A 14,963-nucleotide genomic window follows, 5' to 3' on the forward strand; every position below is an offset into this window, starting at 1 on the left:
ACCCATCCGAGCTTCATCCCACTTTCCTTGGTATTTCTTTCCTCCATTTGCCTGAGGAGAGCATGTAATGGAACACGACTGACATTCTGCATCCCATTTGTTTATAATTTTCACTCAATGTTATCAAAAAAGCCATCCATTACTTCCGGACCAGACCAATAAATATGCCACCTTTCAATTTTGCATCAGAATTTGGGAAATGTCAAATACTTTAAAAAGTTGTTTAACTCCAGCTTACTTTTGGCCTGGTGGAAGCAAAACTTTGTTTATTGGAACCAAGGGATTGTTTACCACATTATGTGTGCCAAGATGAACTCATTTCTAGCAGACCGTTCTTTTGTGCTGATCTACTTGTCCTGCTCTCCAACACATGCTTCACCCTTCAATATGAGCAGAGTACACAACAGGAATTGATGGGTATATATTCCCATTGTGAAGCAACATAGCTTTCAAACTATGAAAAGATGTTCCTTCTTCTGGATTGTAACCAGTACCAATTTCTTCATAAAGACAATAAAAAAAAAAAAAAAAAAACAGCGCAGGGATTCTGCAACAGTGGAAGCCTTGTCCTTTAAATAAAATGTTAGGAGCTCTGTACTGGATTTGGTTAGAACCATGTTCCTCACTAAACCACCCAATTTTTGCTGATTAGTGAAAAGTGGAATGGGAATTAGCAGGTCTTCATTGTGTGGTACCAGACTATGGTATCTTGGGATACACTACAGACTTTTTTTTTTATGGTGAATATATCAGTCTCTCATTCTCCATATTAAAGGAATAGAAAAAGGCATACAACTGTCATGAAACTATTCCTCTAATGTTGATCTGCAACTACCACAATAGGCTTCATATGCTTTAAAAGACTTGGTATGACCAACAGTGTTATGCTTCAGACCTATAAGATATCAAACAACATAGCAGAATGAGTCTAGAGATAACATCTTCATTTGGTAGCCATAATAAACTGCAAAAAAAAAAAAAAAACCACCCTACTAAAAGCTCTACGTATCACAATATTAGCATGCACTTATGTTTTTGCAAAAAAAAAACCCTTCATTTTCTGCATAAATATTGACATGATACCACTGGATTGAGCACACAAAATGTGTGAGAAAGGTTTTTTTTTTTTAACTAAATACATAAGGGCAGTTACAGAAACTTGACTATAAAAGATGGAAACTTGGCAGGTATGAATCATACTTAATCTATATTACTGGAATGGTGTTATTTTTCTGTTAGTGTGAATACTGTCTCTCTCTTTGCAGGAAAACTTTTTTTTATCTCAACGTTTTCACTCCTGGAGATTTAAAATACATCTCTCCCATCAACATCCCAATTCCTTTGGTATTTTGCTGTAATTTATAATAAAACAATTTGGAACTGTTCTATTATATTCTTTAAAAGGTAGCTAACTATTTGTGTGTATTCTGAGAAATAGTAAATGATTCCATTATTGATGCAAGTTATGAATCACTAAATATTGCAGTTAAATCCTACAGAACCCACAGCAAGATGGATATTCATTAAAACCATGGTAAGATCTGAAATAGATTCTCACACACTGTAATGAAACAAAAAAAAAAAATGATATGGTGATAGCACATCTCTCTCTCTTGGAAACAGTAAAGAAATAGAGATTACAGCTGTTTAAGAATATTTATTATATAAATGCCTGAACATAAATTGAAGAAGTTGGGAAGAACTTGCCTATTATTTTTTTTATTGAAAGGAACTCTCAGATAGCAGAATATTAAATAGAATGTCTATTTTCATTATAAACATAAAAGGATTTATTTTATTCGGTATAATTTACTATTAAATTTTAATTAACCTCTGCAAGAATACTGTGTAGCTGTTGAACTAAAAAATATAACTAATTGTAAAATATAAGATACAACTAAGTAACAAAATTTTATTTCAGATAAACATTTAATAAATATTCAATATATGTGCTTATCTCTTCAGTATACAACCCTTAAAATTCTGAGTTCATAAATGGAATGACTTAAGTTTGGGAAGAAAAGTCAATAATTCAAAGTGGAAATTCCATAAGAACACTAAATTTCCTCTTAGTGGAATGTATATAAATACTTAAAAATCAATGAAAACTAAAACTTACAAATGATAAAACCAATTCAGTATCAATCTACATTGTAAAATTTTAGAAATTTTCAACAGGGATATAGCAAACTTTGTGCAGCCTGACACCTAGCACCATTGATCTATACAACCTTGTTGTACACACGAGATTACATCCCAGCGGCACCGGTCTCCTACATCTTCATTCATATAGCTAACGTTGATCAGAAATTACAACTCAATGACAAGCAATACCCTTTTACTTTTTTTTCCCATCTTTCTTCTGTTGCTTTAACCTTTTCTTTTCCTCCCGTTTTCTGTTTTTCTCACGTAAGCTGTTGACAAGCTTGTAAGCAAAAAAACCTAACAATGATAAAAATTCTACATTTAAAATGTTATATCAATCTATTTTTATGCTCTCTTATTTAACTGTTTGTAAAGTTAAAGACAAAGAAAATTATATATATTAACACTGAAAAAAAAAAAAAAGTTGAATATGTGGTATAATTTCTCAGAAGAGCTTACACTTACAAATATAATAATAATAAGAATTTAGAAACAGTTTTGAAAAATAAGACCATATCAAGGGTTTAAGTCAACAACTAACTACAAAATTGAATTTTCTTTTTGAGATAACTTTAGTTTTACTTTATACAAATAACAATGCATATCTCTCTAGTACTTTACAAGTTAGCTTAGGCTGTAAGTACCTTTCTGGTAAAGCAAAAAAATGTCAAATTATATAAACTACAAAAAGATTTTGTAGTTAACGTTGTTTAACACTAAACCCTCGATATATTATAAACTATTTTTCTAGCACATCAGTGTTGGAAAATACATAATGAAATTTAAATAATCTAAAATGGTTTTGCAGTGAGCTGCATATTCCTCAAGTGTGACTATATTTTTACATATTTTGAAGCTTCATCATGTCTCAATGCAGTCCTTACTAAACAGTGTTGTTAGTTTCAGGTTAGAGCTGAATGATGGAGTATCACTGCCAGGGCCATCAACTAATAATTATGATGTGATTCAGATTCAGTCAAAACCTGCCTATGCAGGGGGCCTAGAATCAGCTGCTGTGTGGTTAGGAATGTCATTGTAAAGCACATACCATGTTAAGAAGGAGAGGATAAGTTTGCCCTGTTTCTGTTATTGGAATGCCCTATATTTCATTAACGTCCCTCTTCCTGTATCTAACTGGAGATCTTCCTACGAGGAGGATGTCCAGTTGGATGTTCATTCAGTTCTGATAGTGGCTGGTGATGAGCAAAGAGCAGGTACGAGGAGCGATCATAGCGGTTTCATAAACATCTGGTCTGGATGTCTACGTTGTGGGATCTGATGTAGAGAGATGATACCAACGCCTTTTGAAGACTGCTGAGGCATATCTGCTAAAAGCTAAAAATGCTTCTTTTGATTTTAACAGGTTGCTTTCCTGACTAAGTGTGGTTAAATTTATATCCAGTAACAGTTTATTACGCAGGTCCAGATAGATGTTACACGAGTGCATTACGTGGTGCCAGTCCTCCACATAGACAATGGACATCGTTTACAAGCCCAAAGTCCTGAAGTCGCTTTCTGAATGACCCATGTCCTGTCAGAAGAAAGGAAGTATGTAAATTAGGGAAGAACCAGCCAAGTTTTTGTTTGTTGAGGCTGGAGACACTAGGTAGTACTGCCTTTGGTGGAATCATCCCAACGGATTTGCCAAAGGGAAACAAGTTCCTGCCAAGTACGCCGGAGTTCTTGTTTTGGATCTGCATCAAGAATAGTTTTTATCCTCAGGAATTCAGTTTCTTTCTTCTTTCTGAGGGCATGGGAAAGCCCTATGAAGGCCACTTGGAGGTCAAGGGGGATACAACCTGTTAATATTTGTAGTGCTGCTGTTGATGTCGTTCTACAAGACAGCCATTTTTAATAACATCAACCGTTGTATCTGCAGGATAACGTTCCTAGTGCTGATGATGGACAAACGATGGAACCATACGGCAGCGCCGTATGTTACGAACGGTACAAAAACAACTGAATAAAGAAGGTGGAGTGCAGGTCCCTTAGACCCCAGTCTTTGCGAGTGAAGCAAGCAAGCATATTGATATAATTTTTGGCCTACTCTTTCATGGACTTTATTTAGATGTGGCATGAAAGTTCTGCAGTCATCTAGGGTAACACCTAAATATTTGAATGAATGTTGATTCTTCAGTGCATGCCCTTAATAATGAATGGTTGGTGGTCTGTTGATGTCAAGACGGCCTTTGAGAAGTAGGATTCTGCTTTTATCTGTAGAGATTTCCAGCTTATTCTCTTCAGCCCAAACATTCAAGACTGTGTTGGCTCTGGTCTCAATAGCTGCACAAGTAGGGCCCTCAACAACGATAACCAGGTCATCTACATATGAGAGCTGTGTGGTATAGGGAAAGTCCTGCAGGAGCCATTCATCTAGAATCATGTTCCAAACAGCTGGGATCATGTTCCAGAACAGAGCCCTGCAGGCAGCCACTGGTGAGTTGGCGAGTGATGCTATGAAATTTTGTTTTCATGGTAACTTTTCTGTTATAGAAGGAGCAGATAATCTGGCTCGCCGTAAGATCCCTGGCTACCAGATGGTGTCAAAAGCTCCCTTAAAATCTATAAAAATCACCAGTATGTAACGGGCATCAGAATTATCTACCACCTGAGTGGTTTTCAGTAATGCATCAATAGTTGAGCACCCCTGCTTGAAGCCAAAGTGGAGTGTGGAGGCGAGTCCTTTGGTTTCATAGACAGACTTAAGATGGATGAGAAGTAATCTCTCAAATACTTTTCCTAATATTGGCATTAGAGCAATTGAAAGGTATGCTTTGGCTGTACCAGTGAGACGATTTGGATCTTTGGGTAAAAGCCTGAAGTTGGCATGTTTCCAACATGTAGGAAAGAGCCTTCATTAAGACACATATTGAATAGTTGTACTAGAACATCGGGTGCAACAGACCAAAGGTGTTTGATGGACTCCCCCTTGATGAGGTCCAGTCCGGGAGCTTTTCCATTTTATTTATGGCTAATACAACCTCCTCATCTTGTGAACCAAACCCCAAGGGTTTTTATTGCCTTCCGTCTCCACCAGGAACTTTGTTTGGCACGATAAATTTTGATTGCATTGTATCTTTCTTTATACTGTGCTGTTTGCGGTAGGTGTGTCCTTCATTTTCTTTGTAACTCTTTCCTTGCATGCTGGAGAGAGGAGCAGAGATCTGTTAATTCTTCTGACCACCAAGGAACTGATTTTGGATGTCAGGTTTATTTTTTCGTCAAGGCATGTGATGCTTTAAGGTTTCCTTGTCTTGCAGGAAATTAGTTTTTTGGTTGTAGGAAATTAGTTTTTTGGTGGCTATTCATGGTTCGAAAGTGCTCAGCTGAATGGTGGTGAAGAGCATCTCGGATAATGTTCTCAAAGGTATCCCATTTGGCAGTTCTAGTATATGAATCTACCTTTTCAATTACTGCTCCTTCAATCCTTATAACCCTTTCTGTGGCATACTCGTTCATCATTACTTTTATTTTAGCCATATTTGTCTTTAGTCCAAAATCCTTACTAACTCTGCATAACTGATTAAGATTTTCCTCTAATTCTTTGGGATCATGGCTTATGATCACAATGTCATCTGCAAATCGTAAATGGTTTAGGTACTCTCCATTCGCATTGACTCCTTTCTGCGACCAGTCTAATCTTCTGAAAGCTTCCTCAAGGGCAGCAGTAAACAAATTCAGAGATATTGTCTCCTTGTCAAAATCCTTTCTCAATTTTAAATTTGCTACTGTCTTTGTCTAGTCTAATAAAGGAGGTAGCGTTCTTATATATTTTCTTCAAAATCATAATATATGGGGTATGTATGCCTTGTCTTTCCATTGCCTTATGCTGTATGAAGTCAAATGTCTTTTCATAATCCACAAATGCCAGGCATAATGGTGTTTTATATTCATTAGCTGTGATATTACATGAAGGTGATCCATAGTTGAGAATCCTGTCCTAAAACCAGCTTGCTCTTCCAGTTGATTCTCATCAGGTATTCTTTCTAATCTGTTAGTAATGACCCTTGTGAACAACTTGTAGATGTGTGATAACAAGCTAATTGGTCTATAATTTCCAATTTATCTCCTTTCTTATGCAGCAAAACTATGACTGCATTATTCCACTCCATAGACATCACACCTTTTGTAATGCATTTTGTGAAGAGTCTTGCCAGTTTCTGTGTCATGTCTTTTTCTAATTTTAACAACTCTACAGTAACTTCATCTTCCTCTGGGGCTTTCCAGTTCTTCAATGCATGTTCTACCTCATCAGGAAGGATATCAGGTATGCTGTATGTGTTACTAATCTGTGATCCGTCTTCCACACTGCTGGCATCATTCCCTTGCTCCTTGTATAATTCTCTATAGTATTCGTCTGCTATTTATAAGTACACCATTGCTATTCTTCAGTTTCAGAATCATTTGTCTTTCTGTATTCCTGCTCATGGCTGCTGATTTAAGTCCTTTGTTTTCCCTTAATACTTGTTCTACTTTTCTTGTGTTAAATCTTCTTATGTCCTCTCTGAATCTCTTTCTAATGGCTTTGCATAACTCAATATACTCAATTTTATCCTTGTCAGTGTTTATCCTGCTCTTCATTTGTCATCTTCGGTTCATCATGTCAAGTGTTTCTTCTTTGGATTTCTTTTTACCTATAGGTTTCTTGGGCTTTATCACTTTCAGAAAGTTGTAATATTCCTCATCAATATCTTGGTCCTGAACAGGCTGCAGGAGCTGAAACTTGTTCTTAAGTTCCAGTACATACTGCTCTTTCTCCTCTTCTGTTATCTCAAAGACCTTTGTATTATTTACTCGAGTCAGTTTTTTTCCTTTCCTACATCTATATCAAGTGTGCATCTTCCCGTTCTGTGATCACTTCCAACATTTACCTTGTTCAGGCATTCATGATATATCTTCTGTTAGTGAGGATGAAGTCTATTTCATTAGTTGTTAATCCATTTGGGCTCTTCCATGTCCACTTTCTGTTCACCCTTTTCTTGAAAAGTGTTCATTTTTGGCTGGTGCAGCATAAGCCTCAGGCTTCCTTACACCATATAGCTAATAATAATTTCTCTTCCACTTTCCTTTCAGTTATCACAAAATCATATAGCTCCCTGTTAAAATTTGATACACTTCTGGCATCCACTTCCCTAAAGAATTCCTCATATAAATGCAAAATATCTATTCAGTTTGTCAACAACCTGAGCAGGAGCAACTGTTAAGCCATTCATATCTAGTAATTATATGAGTAAAGGTGCCTTTGCCAGAGGCTTCTAGTAATCTGCTTTACTTTGCCTAACTTCCCTTGTGATTTTACTGCAGTCCAGTTTATAATTACTGTAGGCTTCTGTATCAACTAATAATTTGTCTCCCATGTATTTTTCTTTTTTGCCACAAATCTCATGAGTTCATCTGATATCCATTTAGATCTAAGCCTTGAACAATATGTCTTAGCTAGTATAAAAATGTAGTTTTATGGTTATGTTTCTGAATGCTTCTCATTTAGAATTTGCTACTGATATCTGTAGTGTTATTGTGTAACCTTGTTATTTTTTGTCCCCAAATTTAATAAAATCAGGAAAACACCTTTCTGTGTGATTCAGTTATGCCTTCAGCTCTCATAATAGTTATCAGAGTCTAGAGGGAAGAACTAACAGAAAATACATTTTGGCAGGAGCAGGTGTAGATAAATAGGTGATCCTTATGTTAGAATCATGGCTCCATTGTGTAGCCTCTAATAAGCAGGTCCTGTAACTACTCCTTATTAAAGACTTTAAAGCATCAGCCAAAAAAAAACTCTCCACGTCATTTAATAAATTTTCTGTTTGTATTCGGGATGACCACACAGTCGGAGTACACAAGATACAGAGAATATGAGAAACATTTTGTACATCCTCTCCAATAATATGTCTAGTTCTTCCTTGAATTTATTCAAACTAATAAGCATTCAGAGTGTCAACCTAAAACAAGTTGAAGGGGGAAAAAATGTGGCAAAGTATTGTTTAGCTAGGTAGAAAAACAGAAAATGGAGATGAGAATGGCTTCCACATAACTAGCAAGTATTTGTAAAGTGAATCCATCCATTTTTACAGGGGGATACTATGAGTTGCAGAATTCTAAAGAAATATGCACATTCTTATTAAAGTTGTATATTTTTTAAAATTACTTTAAAAAAACCATCACATATATTAATCACTTCCTTTAAATATTAAAATATCTATGAGGCTATGTCTTCCCTTGCATACTGAGATATATTTATCTCAGTATGCTCAAAATTATTGGAACACTAACTGAAAACATCTGATTTAAAAAAAAAAAAAAAAAAAAATTCTAAGTGTGCACGACAAGTGGACACTAATGATATCAAGAAATAAAGGAATAATGCTATAATGTATTTACTCCACCTGAGCTGAAACTAATTTATTAAAGCAGACATTATTAGTAAGAGCGACTAACGATTTGTAGAGAAACAAGCATTTTATGCCAACATTGATTATCGTAACTATTACCGCATGTCAATGACATTTGTTACCTTGGGAACTGACAGTACTTCCGTTTGCAAACATACACATTAAAATATCTACTATCCTAGACAATAAAATGCAACACATTTTTGAATTCAGTTTATCTAGACTGATAATGGGATAGAAAATAATGTACTTACTTATCAAGCCAACAACTACGACAGCTGGTAAGATGAACACCCAGTTACTGAAGCCGTGTTCTATCGGTCCTTCTGGTCCAGTTCCTGTTAAATCAACCATTGTTATTTTACTCGGTTATTAAACCGTAATAAAATATGACGTCAGTTATGGAGAATGTTAAATCATGATAAAATAAAATGCACAACAGGGGATATGAAAAATACGCCCTCGACTTTAAATAAATATTAACCGGCACAAAATTGTTTGCTACATAATGGCTGCTGATGTGGCAACAGAGAATCATGGGAATTTGCTACTGAAGCAATTTATGATTTTAGAACTATATATATATGTGTGCGTGTATATTTGCCGTTTATACTCCAGGATGGCCACAAAGTCATTGGAGTTTACAAGAAAGAGGATCTTATTTAGCAGTCACTCGAGCTTGAACCGCGGTCAACTTAAATGCGTGTACTATTACACTCTCGGCTATGGCGATCTTTTTTTATTTCATTAGCGAAAATCGCAATCAAGTAGTCGAATTGGACATGGCCGGCGTTCAGGTTATTAAAAAATCATTTTAGAGTAGGGCTTGAAATGTAAAATTTTACGAAACAGAACGTTCATTAACTTAGGTGCAGAAGGCCCGCTACACGCTCAGACCAAGAATCAAGTTTATAAATAATACCTTCGTTCTAGTTTAGGTGTACACACGCTGTGGGTCGGTCACACGATGTGTACGACGTCCCGTCGTACACATCGATATGAATTTGTAACGTTAGCAGGTGTTCATAAATATCAATCCATTATTATTTTATTTTATTTTTTTCTCTACTGCACAATTCAGCACCAGCTGACTTCAGCTTGGCAGGATTAAACTCAGTGGCGTAGCCAGGGTAGGATCAGCAGGTACACTGCACCCCCCTGACGCCGAAATCTGGTATTGTGGCGCCTTTTTTTTTTTGTGAATGTACCAGCTGACAAAATATCCTGGCTACGCTACTGATTAAACTCCAGAGGTTTCAACTAGGAAGCGTGAGCTGTGCAAGTGATTACCCAGGTTGGGGAAACACCACTGACCACATTTGCCGTCAGATTTTATTATACTGTACTTGTCTTTTAAGAATTTGTGATAAATTCCAGGGGTGCTTGGAGGGAACTTGGGCGAGCTCCTTGAGTTTGATAAAAATTAATATTATTATTTTTTTTTTTTCGACTAAATTCCTTTTTGGGATAATTTATAATAAGAAGGTCAGAAACACGGTATAGTCATTACGATGGATCCGGAGGAAGTGCACATTAACATGCCTTCCAGATACTGAGGAAGACACGGCAGACCATTTAACTCGAATCGATGATGGAATATTTTCTATACCTAGGGACATCTTTATCCGAAAGAAATATAATTATGAACCCACATATGCTTTCTTCTTTTGAGGATGGCACAGAATCTTCTTAAGTTCAAGCTAATAGTCTTACCCCCTCTTTTCCTCAAATGGAATGAAATAACCAACTTCCAAGGCAAGGGATCTTTTTAACCTTTAATATAATAACTAAGGAACTTAAAGATGCTTTCTTGAATAAAAATATCGAACAAATGTTTTGTGTTACTTAAGGATGACTCTACTCATTAAGATGCTGTGGTTTTATTAAGTAAAGAGACTGATAGGTTTTTATTCCACAAAAAGAATAAGATATTTAAAGTTATGGGAGTAGTCTAGAACATGTTCTAAATTCTCTTATTGACAAAAATGAGATGTAAAATGATAGAACTGATGAACTTGAAAAATCCCAGATGAAATTTTTCGTTTTGTCACTATTTCTCCTGATTTTTGTATGCCTCCAGGAATCGCCGTAGCCTAGTGGTCAGGCGCGCGGGTGCATAAGTACACGTGCCTTGAGTGACCGGGGTTCAAGCCCGTGACTACTGAATACGGTGCTATTTCTTGTATTCTATCTATCTTGTGAACTCCTCTGAACGTTTGGTCGTCCCGGAGTATAAACAGAATATTTATTTATTTATATCATGTTAAAGGAAAGATTGTTGGCTACCCTACTTCAGCGAGAGCAATCAAATCAAAACATGAAAATCCTGTTTATGTCATTTCTTGATATTAGTCAGTACAGTATTTGGAAACGGCTCTCTTAAAAATTGGTCATGAATCTATTCATACTACAAATGCTAACTCAAATTCTGTCTGGTTTTCTGATAACTATTATGGTAGAGGATTGTGTCTTTAGTCATGATCAAATGTTCTAAATCTTCCAGATAAACCATTTACATTCAAACATTGTTCTTTCATTGGCGACGGATAATCTGAAATAGATTGGACGATTTCAGTTCACTGCGTAATCTTGTGAGATTTTTACTGAAGGATGCTCATTGGAGATTCTTTGACTTTTAAATCACCACAGATCTGCCAACTGGCTATTATTTTTTTGATTAATTACCAAATCTACATAAAAGAAACAGATTACAGTACTAGTCACAGTGTTTTTTGACAAGCGGCACCGGTGCTTTCGCACAACGCCGCATTTGGATCTCTTGTTAAGTAAGACAGTACTGTCAAGGCCAAATATCATATGTTAGTGTACGTTTGCTTCGTGCAGGTTATGTTGTTCATCGGGCCGCTTAGCCTAGAGTCTATGGAGCACCACAGACCGCTAGTTACCATCACTGGCACTGGGAGTTGGACCAGGTAAGTGGGAAGAGAACTCTGGCTGGCCAACCCTGGGGTTAGCCTGAGCTTCCCAGGGAGGGCAAAAAAAAAAAAAAATAAATAAATAAATTGCTATTTTTGAAATAGGAGAAGGGGTTAGAGATTGAGGAGAAGAAAGAAGGACAGGAAAAAGAGAAAAGATTGTGAGGTAAAGTGACCCACAAAGTCAGGTTGCCTAATGGCATGACCCTGCATTTGACAAGTTAAATGCCAGTCCCACTCCCAGAGGAATATTTATGTGAGTTCCTACTCAAGTAGGAAAATCAGATATTGTCCTACACCTCGAAGAGAAGAGGTGCTAGCAAGTGAATGGGTCCCACTTTCAAATGCACAGCATGGTGGTCGTCCAAACTGTCCTTAGAAGTAAAGTGCATCGTGCCGCCAGTAAGCAAAATGAAATTTGCCGCCCTAAATGGTGAATATCGATAAGCGTTAACCAATCAGAAAACAATATCGAAAAAATTTCAGCGCCGTCTTGAACTGTCGCCCACCCACTTGCGGTGGCTCTGCATGCCAGGAAACAATTGCTGAGGACCAAAAGAAATAAGATGCTCTCAAAATGACAACGACAGATTGCATCTTAAAGTTTATTTAAAGACAATTAATAAAAACAAACTTAAATCGTGATTCCAGGGAATATCTTCAATACTGTCATTCATAAAAATACAGAAACTCTTATTTGGGCAAACCTTTTTTTCCTGTCGACCTTGCAAATGAGGAGTCTTCTTTTCATGTAGAGGTTATATTACAAAATGAATGATGTTATTTTGCCAACTCTCCACCACCGTTCACAGTGAAGTAACTTACGTGCTCTGGTACTGATGGAGTGCATTTTTATTAAGAGATTTCCTCGTCTCAATGCTGGTTCTTTTCCCTGTTTGGAAGCCTTCAGTATCGAAAATCGTACTGCAACAAAACAAATTGCCTCACTTAGGTAAATTACTTGAGAGACTCATGGCCCATAAATGCAACCAAATCTTACTGGAATCATATTTGACCTACAATTCGGTTTTAAACAAGGAAAAAGTTGTGATGCTGCACCTTTTGAATTTAAGTGATTCATCGTTCAATCAACCTTCAAATACATTAGTGATATGCATAGATGTTGATGGGATATCTACGTTTTTGCCGTGTTTTAGCGTCCTACATTTTAGACTTGCGAATTGCTCTAACAATTTATATCACCTTTTTAAAAGTTACTTCTGGAAATCAGTCTATCACTAGAAACATCTCTTGTGGTTACCAGCAAATTCGGCGAGCACAGAATTTAAATAAATGTTCTGTTTATACTCCGGGACGACCAAACGGTCAGAGGAGTTTACAAGAAACAGCACCGTATTAAGCAGTCATGGGTTTGAACCCCGGTCACTCAAGGCACGTGTACTTATGCACCCGCGAGCCTGACGACTATGCTGTGGCAGCCTTTCATAGCAGAGGTCCAAGAATGACCCCTGAAATGCAACTCTATAGTCAACGATTGCTGACTGGATCTGCTTAATATCCAAATAACACTGCTTAATATTCTCGACGAGCTCCTGGGGCGGATCGGGGCCCAGGCCTTTGCGGATGACCTTATTCTTTCCATTGAGCCCAACTGGAAACCACCGCAAACCAAGCTCTACAGAAAATACAAATCTGGCCTACAAGAAACCGGTTAAAAATCTCACCCACGAAAACCACATATATTCTACTGAAAGGAACCCTGCAAATACGGGACCCACCCCAAATTAAAATAGGTGTGACCATTAAACTTGCCAACCAAATGAAATATCTAGGAGTTATCCGAGACAAAAACTTATCCTTTCAACCTCACCTACAATATATAATGACGAAGATAAGACGTTACTCGGCACTGGTGGCGAGGGTTACGAGAAAAGACTGGGGATTAAAAAAAAAAAAAAACACTAATGTTGTATTATAAGGCAACCTTCATCCCTGCGATAACTTATGCTCCTGCAGTGTGGTACAGCAAAACGACGCTTGCAGTCAATAGAACTCTGGATATGATACAAAGGACCGTTTTATCAACAACCACACCGGCGTTGCAGGTGCTTGCTAGAGCGCTTCCCCTCGATTTGGAGACTGTAAAAGCTGGCTTGCTCTTCCTGCATGCCAGGGGGGTTGCTGCCACCTTCCAGGTTTCATAATTGACCCAGCGAGTAGTACAAAAACAGAAAAAGTCCGATTACAGGCCTACCTACTTCGGGAGTGGCAACAAAGATGGACCGATACAAAAAAAAGGAGAAATCACAAGAAAATTCCTCCCCGACCTCAGCAAAATATACCCCAAGCAACCGGCCTGGTGCTTTCCGGGGAAGCACTTGACTTCGCTCCTTACTGGTCAATGCCCCTTTTAGGAGAAGCTGCTCGGGTTCGGCCTTGTTGAGTACCCCAACTGCACGTGTGGGGAGGTCGAGAACTGGAATCACTTGGTCTACGACTGCCCAGAATACGAAGCTCTCAGAGGCATCCTGATCACAAAGATACACTATCTTCCGAAAGGACTGGAATCCCACTTCATTGACACAGAAGAGGAATACAGAGCACTTTCTCAATATGCGCAGGACCTCTTCGAGAGGGCTTTAACTGCTAATTACCATAAATTGGGTCTGACGAAAGACCGCCACAAGTTAAACTGTACAAGACCATAAAATACTGTCCAATGGAGTTACTACAGAGAAAAACCTTGAGACAAGTGAAAGACACAAGGACGGGGCTTACCCCATGAGCGACTGGACTGAAATCGACTCGACATTGAAGAAAAGAGACTTAAAGTAGCACAGCTGCCAAATATTACAGCGTAAAACAGAGTAAAACTCGTACTGTCTCCTCCCCTCCTGGCCGTTCCCACTTTCCCTTCTGGTGAGGCATGGGCATGCCCCACTGTGACGGGGTTGCCTCCTCTCTCGACTCCATACTTCTGTCTTTTTCCCCCAGACTTCAGTCTCCCCACCCATACGAAGCGAATGCCCTACATGTCGGAATTGATTTAATTATCTCCAAATTACGTTTTTCGCCCATACACTCGGCCTTTCAAAAATTTAGCGTTACTCCTCATCGAATTTACCAAAAAAAAAAAAATATATATATATATTCTTTTTTTTTTTTAAGGTCCTGGCCGCTGAAATCTCAGGAAAATAAGCGTCAGGACCTGCCAGAGTAAATCTTAGTCTACTGGTGTTTCCTGGTCTGCCTCCACGGGACAACGTTGAGCCTCAGTAGGGGTACAGCGGCTAAACGACCAGATGAACAACGGTACATGACACTACACATATACAATATCCATACACTTTTAAATCTCTGGCATTTCCCAGCGAACTGGTTCTCCCCACAATGAAAGCAGCGCGGAGATGGGGGAAACCCCTGGTGCCGTTTCACCCTAAATACTTTATCAAAATAACAGAGTATGCTGATGATCTTACCATATTTGTACATGTAAATTCAAGAAATAAGTTAGAATTACTTTCTAAAT

General features: G+C 37.8%; 2 protein-coding genes across 5 annotated transcripts in view; one reads left to right on the forward strand and one right to left on the reverse strand.

Moving 5' to 3' along the window:
* Window positions 1-9,051, reverse strand: part of LOC150090858 (uncharacterized) — a 29,566-nt gene extending 20,515 nt beyond the window's left edge. For all 3 annotated transcript variants that reach the window (XM_090373199.1, XM_090373216.1, XM_090373207.1), the window contains exons 1-2: window positions 8,792-9,051; window positions 2,120-2,442 (exon numbers count right to left, since the gene is read on the reverse strand). In XM_090373199.1, the coding sequence (XP_090229325.1) occupies window positions 2,339-2,442; window positions 8,792-8,891 (204 nt within the window). In that variant the 5' untranslated portion in view covers window positions 8,892-9,051 and the 3' untranslated portion in view covers window positions 2,120-2,338. The remainder of the gene's footprint in view (window positions 1-2,119; window positions 2,443-8,791) is intronic.
* LOC150090857 (membrane progestin receptor gamma-like) overlaps window positions 1-14,963 on the forward strand; it is a 269,443-nt gene that overhangs the window by 174,706 nt on the left and 79,774 nt on the right. The gene's annotated exons all lie outside the window — the stretch shown is intronic.

The sequence above is a fragment of the Mastigoproctus giganteus genome, chromosome 1 (assembly GCF_048544385.1).
Source record: "Mastigoproctus giganteus isolate SK-2022 chromosome 1, ASM4854438v1, whole genome shotgun sequence".
In the NCBI taxonomy this organism is placed as follows: Eukaryota; Metazoa; Arthropoda; class Arachnida; order Uropygi; family Thelyphonidae; genus Mastigoproctus; species Mastigoproctus giganteus.